The 15,538-nt window shown below is 44.9% G+C and overlaps 1 protein-coding gene across 1 annotated transcript in view; it reads left to right on the forward strand.

The window, feature by feature from the left end:
• Positions 1-15,538, forward strand: part of LMBRD1 (LMBR1 domain containing 1) — a 298,972-nt gene that overhangs the window by 209,870 nt on the left and 73,564 nt on the right. The window contains exons 8-9 of the mRNA XM_075598083.1: positions 3,920-4,045; positions 7,322-7,474. Of these exons, the coding sequence (XP_075454198.1) occupies positions 3,920-4,045; positions 7,322-7,474 (279 nt within the window). The remainder of the gene's footprint in view (positions 1-3,919; positions 4,046-7,321; positions 7,475-15,538) is intronic.

A 15,538-nucleotide genomic window follows, 5' to 3' on the forward strand; every position in this document is an offset into this window, starting at 1 on the left:
TTTTTTTATTTTTTAAGTACAAGATTGAAGCAGGGTATCTCTGGAGGTGAACCCCATTGTCGGCTCCTGGGACCCCCTTGCTTCCGTAGGTTCTTACCTCCGTAGTGGGTGCTGTAGCCACACCAGGGCTGACTATATGGCTGCTTTTCAAAGCTCCCAGGCCCTGCGGGCCAATAGGAAGGCATGACGTCATCTTGCTGCGGCTTCCTATTGGTTCATGTGACCAGAAGTTTTAAACTGCATAAAACTGCAGGAGGTACCAGCACCCACTTTGGAGGTAAATATCTCTTGAGGCAAAATGTCCCCAGAACTGAAATGAATGGTGTTTAGCTAAGGAGACCCCCTGCTTCAAACCTGTATTTAAAAAAACAAAATAGTTTGGATTGCTCCTTTTACCCAGGGATCAAGGCACCAGACAGGACAAACATTTCAATAAAGAATTTTTATTCCAGCTGGAGCAAGCAAGCACAGCACAAAAAAAACACAATCAAAGCTATACTCGCAGAACATGGGGCATACGGGGGAATCCGAGTTGGCAAAGTATTGTGCGCCGAATCAAAGACTTACGAAGGGCTTGCTTTCACTCTCAGATGATGTAGAGACAGTCCAGACCTCTCTGGTGTAATGTGCGGCAGAGCACTTTTAAATCCCCCACTGAAAGTCCTGCTCTCCACTTCTCCGGCACAGCTCTCGTAGCACAAATCGGTTTCAAATGTCCCCCTTTCTAGGGTTCTCCGAGCCTCCTGCGGTTGTCTCTAGCACAGACTCAGAGCACGTCGCTTAGATCACCTGCACGATAGGATCTGAATTAGTTGTGGGGTGCTGATCGGGTTCCCTTTTTCTAGCTTCCGCGCTGCCATAGGAAAGTATGGTAGACGGGCTGGCGACCAATCACAACCCAAATGCTTCTCACAAACCAATCGGGAGCTGAGGGCTCACCTGCATTGACCAATCAACCCTGAGGGTGGGCTTAAGGAGTTAAAGCTTTCTGGAGGGAAATTTAAACGGGTCAATGGGAGCAGCGCCTACCAGAGGGACTTGGCAACAGCTTCCCCCGGCTAACAGGATATCTCCCGCTGGGCTGACGCCGCTCTGGCTGGGGAGGCAGCCATTTGCTCCGCATTTTGAGCAATTCCACCCCCCCCCCCGGTATGATCTTTGCTTCTTGACACTTTACTTTGTCTCCTCCTCTTCCTCCTCCCCCTCCTGACCCAGGAGCAGCCATCTGCAAATATAACCACGTGTTTTGTGCAACAAAAAAAACAGAGTCAAAGTCTCTTGACATGCATGGCTGAGAATCACTTTGTACTGCCCACATATCCAGAGACTTTGGCTCTGCTTTATGGTTGCACAAAACACATGGTTATATTTGCAGTTACATTACACACAGCAATTACATGAGATGCAAGGGACTACCAGGCATGTAAAAATAGGGTAGCCCAGGGGTCTAGTGACCAGAAAAGCCCCAGGGCAGTACGGAATGGGTCAGGGATCTGGCTTAACCTTTATTTTACTGGTTCCTGGACCCAGGGCCAGGTTGGCATATTGTGGGTTCTTTGCGGGGCCTCTTACCTTCTTAGTCGCCATCTTTTCCTGCCGGGTCCCTGTGACGGTGAAGGGGTAACCAGACCAATAATAAAGGTTTTATGTCAGGGGTGGTTGCCCCTAAACCCTGTTGGGGATGAAGGGGTTAACTGTATGGTCACCGTAATGCCATGTTTTCCCTATATATCACCTGTGATGTCCCCGGGGTCATACCATGAAAATAGAGTGTCAGTTCTGCAGCTCAGAACCTAGCTGCAGCCCTGTTAATGTGCACTGTATGTGTAAAAAGTGCATGCTAAGCAAGGGGGGCTCTTAGCGCTGTACAAAGAGTTAATTTGAATTAGCGTGCCTGTAGTGAGCGGCTACATTGAAGCCCTGAATCACATCCTAAACCGCAAACCCTCCGGGAAAGCCTTAACCACAAACCCAAGTGGATAAGTGGCTTGCGGTCTAGTTGAAGTGACGGAGTGCAATAATGTATCCTGCGGTCTCGTTAACCAATTAAGGTCAATTGGTGAAGTGCTTCTGCGGTTATTGATCCCAGCAAGCACTGTTACATTGTATGATGGCTTCTGACTGCAGAACGATTAAGTCAAAACGCAAACCACATCTCAGAGCCTATTCAATTAAGGGGCTAACTTGTGTTAGGAGGGAGCTAGCACTCTAATTTTTGAAATGCAGCTAGTACTGGACTAGTCACTCATCTACATGTTGTTTTAATACCACCACCTCATATAGAAATCACATATAAAAATAAACCTTGTTTTAGATCTTTTAAAATATGAAGACAGAAACCTTTTTCCTGTCAGCCCGGCAGTTAATCCATTAACATGCGCATATGTTTGGGATAAATGAGCTGAGAGATTTCTAACTCTGTACTTCAAAGGGCACCCTGCTGCGCTGGTGCCCCAATGTCTAGAGAAGTCCAGAGTTGAAAGCCTCAGAGACCCTGAAGTGTTGGGGCGGGCGGGATACAGTAAAGTACCCTGTACCGGTGTAAAGTACGGGCTATTAACAAATGGTAGCCGACACCCAGACTTACTGTTGCCAGGTAAGGGGTTGGGTCCTGTATACTAAGCAGCATAGGTGCCAAGTTAGCACATGCTCTTAGCAGACCGGGAAGCCACCACTGCCAGGTTTATGAGCTACTGGCATGTCTGGGATATGCGAGAAAAGTTATTCCCACGGGGGGATTGGCTGTACAGGTTAAGGATAGGAGTCTTAAGTCTATAAGAATGCCTGCAGCCTGGTCTTAGTCAGATTCAGCTAAGAAACATCTTAAGCTTCAACCAAGGTCCGTTCCAGCATCAGCGTCGTGTGAGGGGTTAAAACCATCGTAACAAAGAATTGCACCCCTCTTCCAGTATTCGTTTGAGCTAAGGATTCCCGAACGAATCCTATAAAGACTTAACAAAAAGTTTCCTTCGGCAGAGATACAGGGGCTCATTCTGCGCCACTAGCCAAGGACAGTCGCATGGCTCTATTCGCGCACCACCCCACTCCTGTGCAGTGGTGCCTAGAGACTTTGTTTTCGAGTTATTCATTCCGTGGACATTATATTTTGTTTCCCCATCCCAGTGTATATTAAGTGTAATTGTGAAGAATTGTGTGTTTGTCTTAAAAGGAAATACATTTTACCCTCCTTTTGGTGCTCAATCCAGAATCCCAGTATTAATGTGTTAATAAGTCTTGGTCTCCTGTGACAGTCCATCATGTCACCGCAATATCAAATTGTGCCGCATTGCCATGACATTGTGATGTCCTGTTGACATGGCAATGCCATTTTTTGTCACAGTGCCATGATGAGGGACCCTGCAGGAAGAGATGGCAAAGGAGAAGGTAAGAGAGGTTCAGATACCCCGCATTCTCCTCTGGCAATCAGATTAATTGTTGTAGTGAAGAGTGCTGGGTTTCTGGAACCGCGGGGCTCGGTGCAGTGGCACCAACATCAAGCCGGCACTGCCTCGATCCCTTGGCCACCGCACACAGGATTTGCAATAATTTTCTTTGTAAACATCTATATTCAGAAGTAATTGACATTACATCTTTGTAGTATAAAACATGCTGTTGTCGATGATAAACCTCAGATAACTTAAAAAATTATAGCTACTGTATTGTGGTTAATTTGTACACACTGATTGATCTACTGTTGTATCTTAGAATCTGCATTGCCTCATTAAGTCTGTTACATTGGAAGAATGAAATATAATCAATATCAAATAGTTTTGTTGTGGTCAAAATGCATGTCTGTGTTTATATACTGTATGTTCATGTTAGCACTTGGAAACCTACGGTATATTTCAACAAAGTTAAATGTATCATGGTAGCTCAAAGTAATTAATTGTTAAGGTCATTTTGTAACATTATTTTTTAGGCCTATGGAATGTCGGCATTGCCTTTAAATTTGATTAAAGGTACCAGAAGTGCAAATTATGAACGTTTGGAAAACACTGAAGATATTGAGGAAGTGGAACAACAAGTTGAAAGAATTAAGTCAAAGGCAAGTTGAAAGCGGATAAAATGAAATAGTACAATAGTGGCAAAAAATCTGTGAAAATAATTTGGTTTCAGAAGCATTGATGTTGTATTTAGAACTCTGTGTATGATCTAAGTCAAATTAATTTTTGCTCTAAAGATCTTACATTATAAATTATTAATTATATTTTTATTATCTGCTGTACAACTCTGCATCTTTGCATATGCATGCTGTTGAAACTAATAGTAACTCTTAATTAGAACTGGGGAATTTTACTGATATGATGATGGTAAAATCGCAATAATCCAAAATAACGTTATTAATGCAATGTAACAATCCGTCAACCATGGGAGTCATTGACATTTTAGGGACAGATACTGACATACAGTGCAGTTGAAAACATGACAAAACTGTCACTCTTTTACCATCCCATCCCATCCCTTCCCCCATACCACCTTCCATTGATAGCTGCACCCCTTCTTTGCTCTGCTGTTTTCCTTTCTCATCTTGATCCCTTCCTTGTGACATCTCTGATTTGATACATTTCTATTTGATCATATAATTACAATTCAGGTAAAATTATTTACATTATCAAACTCTGACATTGTGAAGATTCCCAGGGGAGCCAAATATCACAGAATTTATCGATAGATCCATTTAACAGACTTGTGAGACAGACGTTTCATAAGATTAGATTCTTTTAATTTTTGTAAAATCCTAGTCATTGGTGAAGGTTCTTCCTTTTTCCAGAAGTTAGCGCGTCTGGTGTCTGGTAATGTGTGAAGTTAATATCGGAAATGTTAAGTTATGTTTTGGGATTTTTTTAATATAAAATAATGCTGTAAATACAGTAGATCTCTTGAAATAGTTTTATTGATTTCATCAATGAACTGGGACCAAGTTTAGCAAATTTTGGGACAAGACCACCAGATATGTGACATCATACCAACTTAACCACATTGTCTCCAACATCTGTTGGAATATTGTGAATGTGTTTTACTGTATGTAATCTATCTGGTACTAGGCACCAACCGAAGATAATGTTATATTTCTTTTATATCAGAACAAATCGAACATTTAGAGGTGTTTGTTGATATGGCTTCCCATTCTTTTAATGGTATACTCATAAAATGTTCTTTTTTCCAATTAAGCATATATAATAATTTATTATCTGGATACATGTCTTGCAAGAGATTATAAATACATTTGATATGTCCTTTCAAAGAGGAAGAATTCATTATCATTTTTTTTCAAAGCAATAAAGTTCTAATCTATTCCTAGGTAAATTCAGAGAGTATGAAATGTTTTAGTTGTTGGAAGCGGAAAAATTCAGATTTGGGAAGATTATATTTTGTTTGTAATTCAGTGAAAGATTGTAATGTTCCAGAATAAAAAATGTAATAGTCTTGACATTTCTTTATTCACAGCTATCTGGAAATTGTATATTTGAGAATAGTGGGAGCATTGGGGATTGGCTTTGGATTAGACCAGCTTCTTTGTCAAATTTGTCCCAGTCGAAGAGAAAGAACAAGAAATAGAGGGAATGTCATAAATTTCTATGGGTGTTTTGATTTGGGAATCCTAGGTACATTTACTGTACAAATGGGGTGGGTGATATGTATTCAATTTCCACCCATCGTTTGGAATTTGTTTTAGCATGCCAAACAATAATGGTTGAAAATTGTGCATGCATGGAACTCTGCACACTTTTCATTCTGTATTTTTAAGATTTTTATTTGTTTATTTTTTAAGTTTTTTTGTGCTCTTTGTACTAACAGTATATGCTGATTTACTTTGGAAGATTTCTTCCCTCATTCTGGTTACCTGTTGTAGTTCCACTGATTCTTCCACAATGCACCCCTGATTTGTTTTCTCTTATTGTAGAGTGTAAAGGGGATAAAGATAATGTTATGTTTCATTAGTTTTTTCTTTCTATAGTATGTCCCCCATTAAAGTGCACTGTAATGGGGCCATATTGGAGATACAGTAGTAAAGCTTCTAACATCTGCACGTAATAGATATTTCCTTCTCCCTGTTGCTTATCCTTTATGTACCTACCACTGGCATAGGGCATCTACCTCTCTCCGCTCTGACCATTGATGTACAGTACTGTAATTCTTCTCACAATCCAGGGGGAGCAACAGAGAAAATCAACAAAGAATAATATCTAAGTGTAGATGTTTATAATAAAATCTGGAAAAAATTATGAGTCTTGGCTCATATAGCGTGCCTACTCAGTTTGTAGAAAAATTAAAGCGTGACTCTAAAACTGTGGCAATATCTGTGCTTGTGCAGATTCTCAGGAGAGATGTTCCTCAGTGTAGGAGAGAGAATGTATGAGACAAAAATGCATCTAGAACGCAAATCAGCAGTGCCCTTTAATGTAAACCACCATATTTTTTTGAATATAAGGACAAGTTTGTCATGCTTACAGTTCCACACTCTTTGTCCCAAACATTTTTTCCTCCTTCCAACTCTATTAGGATATTGTTATTCCTTCTTTTTGTTCCAGTCCAAAACGAGAGAGCACAAAAATGTTCGATGAACAGTAATGAGAACATAAACAGTATGGTGGAAAATAAGATTATAGATGATCAAATACACTGTTTATTCTATTCTCTTGAAAGAGAATCATTTATTTCAAGGTTTATTCAGATATTTATTGAAGGAACATAGTAAGGTGAGAGAGTTTGACGGTCTACTTACAATTAAAACAAATTAAAAAAGAGCAATTACAGCATATTAAGGGCACAAGCTTCAGTGGGGCAAATTTGTAAGGCAGTAACATGGTCATCTCGAAGTACCTTTATTAACCCCTTTTGCTGCTGGAAGACCACTGGCACTTCCATAACTGTATTAGTATATACTAAATGTTGTGAGGTATTTGTTATTGGGCTTTTGATTTTAAGCTAGTGGGTCTTAAATTTGTACAGCTATCATTCGGAATGGTAAGATAAATGCTAATGTTCAAAAAATTGAAGAAGCTGCTGACATGTCTTAAGGGCTTTCACTTCAATAGCTGTAAAAAGTAGGACTGCACATTTAGAGGCTAATGCAATGTACATCGAAGCGGTCGCAGCTGAAAACACCCAACGCAATCGGCCGCTACAGGTTCTAGTAATTTATCCTCTTAAAGTTCTATGTATGAAGCCAAAAGCAAGGTGATTCAGGGGCAAAGAAAACTGTACCAGATGTGTCAAATCCAAAAATCCTATTTAAACCAATTCCATTAAAAGTATTTACGATGTATAAAACTTTTTTTTTCCCTCCGTTTTTATTCATATATCTGTTTTATCGTAGTGCAAAGATGGCAGGCCATTGCCAAGTAAGGACAGGCAAACCCTGTACAAACTTGAGGAAAAGTTGAGGACGTTGCGAAGGAAAGAGAGACATCTCGAGTATTATGAAAAGAGTTGCTGGACAAAATTGTGTAGTGCCATGCGACCACTTAAGGTAAATTGCAATCCTTTTTTCACTGTTCATTTTGTTTAATAAATATTTGTCAACCTAACTGGCTATTAAAGATTTTTTTTTCTCATTTTGGAATAATAAGTGTTACTGTATGTACTGCCTCCACTTAAAAAAAAGAGAGATGCTTTCATTATATAACTATGGACATCAGAAGGATTTCATGGATTTCACCAATGTACTGTAACTGATGCTTAAAAATTCACTATTTACAAATCCAGTATATATTGTTTTTATTAGATTTATTTTGGCATTGTGAATAACTAGTACGTTTCGCTAAAAAAAAAAGGTTCTGGTCTTAGATACTGTATTCCTTTAAGGTTTTTTTTTTTAATTAATTTGATTAAAACAGCATGGAAAATTAGTAACTGTGTATTCCATAGAGTCCTAGTAATCTTCTCATGCTGCCATTATAGTGTATTAATTTTTCAGAGCTAATTTTGTAGAGATCTCTGCTACTTACATCAGCAATACAATGCTTAAGTGTACATGTTCAACATTATGCTTTCCCCTTGTTTGCACTCAGTTATTTGACAATCCTTTGAAAACAGGTAGGATAAATCTTCTTTTGTAGGTTCATAAATGTGTTGAGCTAAGTTTCCTGTGTGTGTGTGTGTGTGTGTGTGTGTGTGTGTGTGTGTGTGTGTGTGTGTGTGTGTGTGTGTGTGTGTGTGTGTGTGTGTGTGTGTGTAAAAATAAGAGCGTACCTGCAGCACTCATAAACAGCTGTTGCATTAATAGTGCTCAAACACAAAGCAATTTAATGTGAAGAGAGCAAACAAGTCTCATAAACAAAGAATATTGCACAGGGCACTATCAAGATGCAGCTACCCAACCAATTACTCCCCCAGAGAGGGGTAAAACATAGAGGAGGGGGACAAGGAAGACAAACACACTGATCTACATACTACAATTATCACAATAAAGTGCAAAAAAAGGTGCTAACCACTGCCAAAAAGGCAACAACACAAAAAAGGAACACAATCCAAAAATCAAGCGGGGCGACTCCGTCTCAGGCACTTAGCCCTTCTTGGCCTATTCCCACATAAGAGTGGTACTTCTCTTCAGAACGAAAAAAAAGAGTCCCGTAGCTACAATACAACCTGCGAGTACTTAGTTTGTAGGAAGGTGATGTAGAAAAGATCGAAAGATCATCTTATCTGCTGCTCTGCAACTCATCACCACACCATCCTGCATGCAAGAGAAGTGTGTCCTTTTTTCCTCCTGAAGGGAAGTACCACTCTTAAGTGGGAACGGGCCAAGAAGGGCTAACTGCCCGAGACGTAGCCGCCCCCTTTGATTATTGGATTGTGTTCCTTTTTTCTTTTTTTGTGTTGTTGCCCTTTTTTGCACTTTATTGTAATACTAGCTTTTGTGCCCGGCTTCGCCCGGGGAATGTAATATTGAATACATGTCCCTGCCCCCCTCCCGTTGGCACATCTCTCCTGTAGTGTGTAGATCAGTGTGTTTGTCTTCCTTCTCCCCCTCCTCATGGGTTTACCCCTCTCTAGGGGAGTCTTTGTTTGGGTAGCTGCATCTTGATTGTGCCCTGTGCAATATTCTTTGTTTATGAGACTTGTTTTCTCCCTTTACATTAAATTGCTTTGTGTTTGACCATTAGTGCTGTAGGTACTCTCTTACTTTATATCGGTTTAGGGGAGACCCTTATACCTGTGTGCACCACTCTTTTTGCTCATATGTAGTAGTAGTGCTGATTGACTCTAGACTCTGTGTATGTATGTAGTAATTTCAGTGAAGAATGTATACATTTTTGGATTTGTACACTCCATTCAAAACAAAATGCATGTGCTAAACATTAAAAAAAAACTAAATTAATTTAAATTGTTTGCATAATATAGGACCATTGCCAATTTTGTTAAATTAGAGCAAATGACTCCATTTACAGTTAACAGATACATTTATAAAAGTTGCCCTCCAGCTCCGTACTAGAGTCCTAAAACAAAGGCGCAGGAACTCTCTTTTCCCCACAACACCAAATTAAACACGACAATTAAAATAAAATTCCCTTGTTTATTTTCATAGTATAATAAACACCATAAACATAATATTTCAGGATTCCACATGCTCCTTGTCTCCCCCCTCATACTCCCTTTCTCATTCTTCCCCACATGGCCTCCTCACCAGCTTCTCTTCCACATTGCCCTCTCCTCACCCGCTTCTACCCCACAAGGTCCTCTCCTCACCAGCTTCTATCCCACGTAGCCAACTCCTCACTAGCTTCTACCCCACGTTGTCCCCTCCTCACCAGCTTCTCCCCACATGCCCACATCCTCACCAGCTTCTCCCTAACATGCTCTTCTTCTCACCTGCTTCTCCCGGCATGTTGGGTATCAAAATTATTAGTAATAGTTAGCATTGATTTCTGAAGGATAGGTCCTACCAAACTAACCTTATTAGTTTCTTTGAGGAGGTAAGTAGGAATTTAGACCATGGCAATGTAGTCTCTCTAGATTTCGCAAAGGCTTTTGATACAATGCCACATGAGGTTAGTGTACAATATGAAGCAAATTCGAGTCAGTAAAAATATTTGCACCTAGATTGAAAACTGGTTGAAGCATAAACAACAGAGTTGTCATAAACGGAACCTCTTTAGGTTGGGCTATAGTTGAGTATCTCAAGGATTCGTACTGGGACGCTTGTTTTTTTAACTTGTTTATTAATTACCTTGAGGTTGGCATAGAGAGCAAAGTCTCCATCTTTGCTGAAGACACTAAATTGTGTAAGGTAGTGAATTCAGAGCAGGATGTAATTTCTATCCAAAAGGATTTGAATAGACTGGAAACTTGGGCAGCAAAATAGCAGAGGAGGTTTAATACAGATAAATGTAAAGTTAAGCATTTGGGAAACAAAAATAAACAGGCGACTTACAAATTAAATGTGGAAAAATTATATGAATCCTTGATGGAGAAGGATTTAGGAGTGCTTGTAGACAGCAGGCTTAGCAATATGGCCCAATGCCATGCAGTAGCTACAGTACAAAGGCAAATAAGATATTATCTTGCATTAAACGGGGAATGGATGGAAGGGAAGTAAACATAATTATGCCCCTGTATAAAGCATTCGTAAGACCACACCTTGAATATGGAGTACAGTTTTGGGCACCACTCCACAAAAAGACATTATGGAACTAAAAAAACTGACTTTTGAAGAGAGGTTAGATTTGTTCCCATTAGAAAATAAGCGTCTAAGAAGGGATATGATAACTATATACCAATATATATTCGGAGACAGTACATCGAGCTTTCTGAGGAACTATTCATCCCAGGGGTCATCCCATAAGGTTGGAGGAAAGGAGATTTCACCAGCAACAAAGGAAAGGGTTCTTTACCGTAAGGATAGTTAAAATGTGGAATTCTGTCTAGCGCTCTTTTCCTGCTTCTGTCTAGCGCTCTTTTCCTGCTTCTGTCTAGCGCTCTTTCCTTCCGTCTGTCTCGCGCTCTTTCCTTCCGTCTGTCTGGCGCTCTTTCCTTCCGTCTGTCTCGCGCTCTTTCCTTCCGTCTGTCTGGCGCTCTTTCCTTCCGTCTGTCTCGCGCTCTTTCCATCTGTCTCGCGCTCTTTCCTTCCGTCTGTCTCGCGCTCTCACTCCCTTTTTGTCTCTCACACACTCCCCCTTTCTCTCTCGTGCTATCACCCCCTTTCTCGCTCGCACGCACCCTCTCCCGCCTCGCTGGCGCCCTCTCCCACCTCGCAGGTGGCTTTCTCTCCCTTCCCTTTTCTCCTCTCTCCCTTTCCTTTTTTCCTCCCTCCCCTTCTCTCCTCTTTCCTTTCTCTTCTCTCCTCTGTCCTTTCCCATCTCTCCTCTCGCCCTTCTCTCCTCTTGCCTTTCTCTCATCTCGCCCTTCCCTTCTCTCATCTTGCCCTTCCCTTCTCTCCTCTCGCCCTTCTCTCCTCTCGCCCTTCCCTTCTCTCCTCTCACCCTTCAATTCTCTCCTCTCGCCCTTTCCTTCTCTCCTCTCGCCCTTTCCTTTTCTCCTCTCGCCCTTTCCTTTTCTCCTCTCGCCCTTTCCTTTTCTCCTCTCTCCCTTTCCTTTTCTCCTCCCTCCCTTCCCTTTTCTCCTCTCGCCCTTCCCTTTTCTCCTCTCTCCCTTTCCTTTTCTCCTCCCTCCCTTCCCTTTTCTCCTCTCGCCCTTTCCTTTTCTCCTCTCGCCCTTTCCTTCTCTACTCTCGCCCTTCCCTTCTCTCCTCTCGCCCTTCCATTTTCTCCTCTCGCCCTTTCCTTCTCTCCTCTCTCCCTTCCCTTTTCTCCTCTCTCCCTTCCCTTTTCTCCTCTCTCCCTTTCCTTTTTTCCTCCCTCCCCTTCTCTCCTCTTTCCTTTCTCTTCTCTCCTCTGTCCTTTCCCATCTCTCCTCTCGCCCTTCTCTCCTCTTGCCTTCCTCTCATCTCGCCCTTCCCTTCTCTCCCTTTCCTTTTTTCCTCCCTCCCCTTCTCTCCTCTTTCCTTTCTCTTCTCTCCTCTGTCCTTTCCCATCTCTCCTCTCGCCCTTCTCTCCTCTCGCCCTTCCCTTCTCTCCTCTCACCCTTCAATTCTCTCCTCTCGCCCTTTCCTTCTCTACTCTCGCCCTTCCCTTCTCTCCTCTCGCCCTTCCATTTTCTCCTCTCGCCCTTCCCTTCTCTCCTCTCGCCCTTTCCTTCTCTCCTCTCTCCCTTTCCTTCTCTACTCTCGCCCTTCCCTTTTCTCCTCTCTCCCTTTCCTTTTTTCCTCCCTCCCCTTCTCTCCTCTTTCCTTTCTCTTCTCTCCTCTGTCCTTTCCCATCTCTCCTCTCGCCCTTCTCTCCTCTTGCCTTCCTCTCATCTCGCCCTTCCCTTCTCTCCCTTTCCTTTTTTCCTCCCTCCCCTTCTCTCCTCTTTCCTTTCTCTTCTCTCCTCTGTCCTTTCCCATCTCTCCTCTCGCCCTTCTCTCCTCTCGCCCTTCCCTTCTCTCCTCTCACCCTTCAATTCTCTCCTCTCGCCCTTTCCTTCTCTACTCTCGCCCTTCCCTTCTCTCCTCTCGCCCTTCCATTTTCTCCTCTCGCCCTTCCCTTTTCTCCTCTCTCCCTTTCCTTTTTTCCTCCCTCCCCTTCTCTCCTCTTTCCTTTCTCTTCTCTCCTCTGTCCTTTCCCATCTCTCCTCTCGCCCTTCTCTCCTCTCGCTCTTCCCTTTCCTCCTCTCGCCCTTCCTTTTCCTCCTCTCGCCTTTCTCTCATCTCGCCCTTCTCTCCTCTCGCCCTTCCCTTCTCTCCTCTCGCCCCTTCCCTTCTCTCCTCTCACCCTTCCCTTCTCTCCTCTCGCCCTTCCCTTTTCTCCTCTCTCCCTTCCCTTTTCTCCTCTCTCCCTTCCCTTTTCTCCTCTGTCCCTTCCCTTTTCTCCTCTCTCCCTTCCCTTTTCTCCTCTCTCCCTTCCCTTTTCTCCTCTCTCCCTTCCCTTTTCTCCTCTCTCCCTTCTCTTTTCTCCTCTCGCCCTTCTCTCCTCTCGCCCTTCCCTTCTCTCCTCTCGCCCTTCCCTTCTCCCCTCTCGCCCTTCCCTTCTCTCCTCTCTCCTTTCCCTTCTCTCCTTTCGCCCTTCCCTTTTCTCCTCTCGCCCTTTTCTTTTCTCCTCTCTCCCTTTTCTTTTCTCCTCCCCATCTCTCTTCTCTCCTCTCTCCCTTCTCTTCTCGCCCTTCTCTCCTCTCGCCCTTCTCTCCTCTCGCCTTTCTCTCCTCTCGCCCTTCCCTTCTCTCCTCTCGCCCTTCTCTCCTCTCGCCCTTCCCTTTCCTCCTCTCGCCCTTCCCTCCTCTCGCCTTTCTCTCCTCTCGCCCTTCTCTCCTCTCGCCCTTCCGTTCTCTCCTCTCGCCCTTCCCTTTTCTCCTCTCGCCCTTCCCTTTTCCCCTCTCGCCCTTCCCTTCTCTCCTCTCTCCTTTCCCTTTTCCCCTCTCGCCCTTCTCTCCTCTCGCCCTTCCCTTTTCTCCTCTCGCCCTTCTCTCCTCTCGCCCTTCCCTTTTCTCCTCTCGCCCTTTCCTTTTCTCCTCTCTCCCTTTTCTTTTCTCCTCCCTCCCCTTCTCTCCTCTCTCCTTTCCCTTCTCTCCTCTCGCCCTTCCCTTTCCTCCTCTCGCCCTTCTCTCCTCTCGCCCTTCTCTCCTCTCGCTTTTCTCTCCTCTCGCCCTTCCCTTCTCTCCTCTCGCCCTTCCCTTTTCTCCTCTCGCCCTTTTCTCCTCTCGCCCTTCCCTTTTCTCCTCTTGCCCTTTTCTCCTCTCGCCCTTCCCTTTTCTCCTCTCGCCCTTCCCTTTTCTCCTCTCGCCCTTCCCTTTTCTCCTCTCGCCCTTCCCTCCTCTCGCCCTTCCCTCCTCTCGCCCTTCCCTCCTCTCGCCCTTCCCTCCTCTCGCCCTTCCCTCCTCTCGCCCTTCCCTCCTCTCGCCCTTCCCTCCTCTCGCCCTTCCCTTCTCTCGCCCTTCCCTTGTCTCGCCCTTCACTTCTCTCCTCTCGCCCTTCACTTCTCTCCTCTCGCCCTTCACTTCTCTCCTCTCGCCTTTCTCTCATCTCGGCCTTCACCTCTCTTCTCTCACCCTTCCCTTTTCTCCTCTCTCCCTTTCCTTTTTTCCTCCCTCCCCTTCTCTCCTCTTTCCTTTCTCTTCTCTCCTCTGTCCTTTCCCATCTCTCCTCTCGCCCTTCCCTCCTCTCGCCCTTCCCTCCTCTCGCCCTTCCCTTCTCTCGCCCTTCCCTTGTCTCGCCCTTCACTTCTCTCCTCTCGCCCTTCACTTCTCTCATCTCGCCCTTCCCTTCTCTCATCTTGCCCTTCCCTTCTCTCCTCTCGCCCTTCTCTCCTCTCGCCCTTCCCTTCTCTCCTCTCACCCTTCAATTCTCTCCTCTCGCCCTTTCCTTCTCTCCTCTCGCCCTTTCCTTTTCTCCTCTCGCCCTTTCCTTTTCTCCTCTCGCCCTTTCCTTTTCTCCTCTCGCCCTTTCCTTTTCTCCTCTCTCCCTTTCCTTTTCTCCTCCCTCCCTTCCCTTTTCTCCTCCCTCCCTTCCCTTTTCTCCTCTCGCCCTTTCCTTCTCTACTCTCGCCCTTCCCTTCTCTCCTCTCGCCCTTCCCTTCTCTCCTCTCGCCCTTCCCTTTTCTCCTCTCTCCCTTCCCTTTTCTCCTCTCTCCCTTCTCTTTTCTCCTCTCTCCCTTCTCTTTTCTCCTCTCGCCCTTCTCTCCTCTCGCCCTTCCCTTCTCTCCTCTCGCCCTTCCCTTCTCCCCTCTCGCCCTTCCCTTCTCCCCTCTCGCCCTTCCCTTCTCTCCTCTCTCCTTTCCCTTCTCTCCTTTCGCCCTTCCCTTTTCTCCTCTCGCCCTTTTCTTTTCTCCTCTCTCCCTTTTCTTTTCTCCTCCCCATCTCTCTTCTCTCCTCTCTCCCTTCCCTTCTCTTCTCGCCCTTCTCTCCTCTCGCCCTTTCCTCCTCTCGCCCTTCTCTCCTCTCGCCTTTCTCTTCTCTCCTCTCGCCCTTCTCTCCTCTCGCCCTTCCCTTTCCTCCTCTCGCCCTTCCCTCCTCTCGCCTTTCTCTCCTCTCGCCCTTCTCTCCTCTCGCCCTTCCGTTCTCTCCTCTCGCCCTTCATTTTCCCCTCTCGCCCTTCCCTTCTCTCCTCTCTCCTTTCCCTTTTCCCCTCTCGCCCTTCTCTCCTCTCGCCCTTCCCTTCTCTCCTCTCTCCTTTCCCTTTTCCCCTCTCGCCCTTCTCTCCTCTCGCCCTTCCCTTTTCTCCTCTCGCCCTTCTCTCCTCTCGCCCTTCCCTTTTCTCCTCTCGCCCTTTCCTTTTCTCCTCTCTCCCTTTTCTTTTCTCCTCCCTCCCTTTCCTCCTCTCGCCCTTCTCTCCTCTCGCCCTTCTCTCCTCTCGCTTTTCTCTCCTCTCGCCCTTCCCTTCTCTCCTCTCGCCCTTCCCTTTTTCTCCTCTCGCCCTTCTCTCCTCTCGCCCTTCCCTTTTCTCCTCTCGCCCTTCCCTTTTCTCCTCTCGCCCTTCCCTCCTCTCGCCCTTCCCTCCTCTCGCCCTTCCCTCCTCTCGCCCTTCCCTCCTCTCGCCCTTCCCTTCTCTCGCCCTTCCCTTCTC

The sequence above is a fragment of the Ascaphus truei genome, chromosome 4 (assembly GCF_040206685.1).
Source record: "Ascaphus truei isolate aAscTru1 chromosome 4, aAscTru1.hap1, whole genome shotgun sequence".
Taxonomy (NCBI): domain Eukaryota; kingdom Metazoa; phylum Chordata; class Amphibia; order Anura; family Ascaphidae; genus Ascaphus; species Ascaphus truei.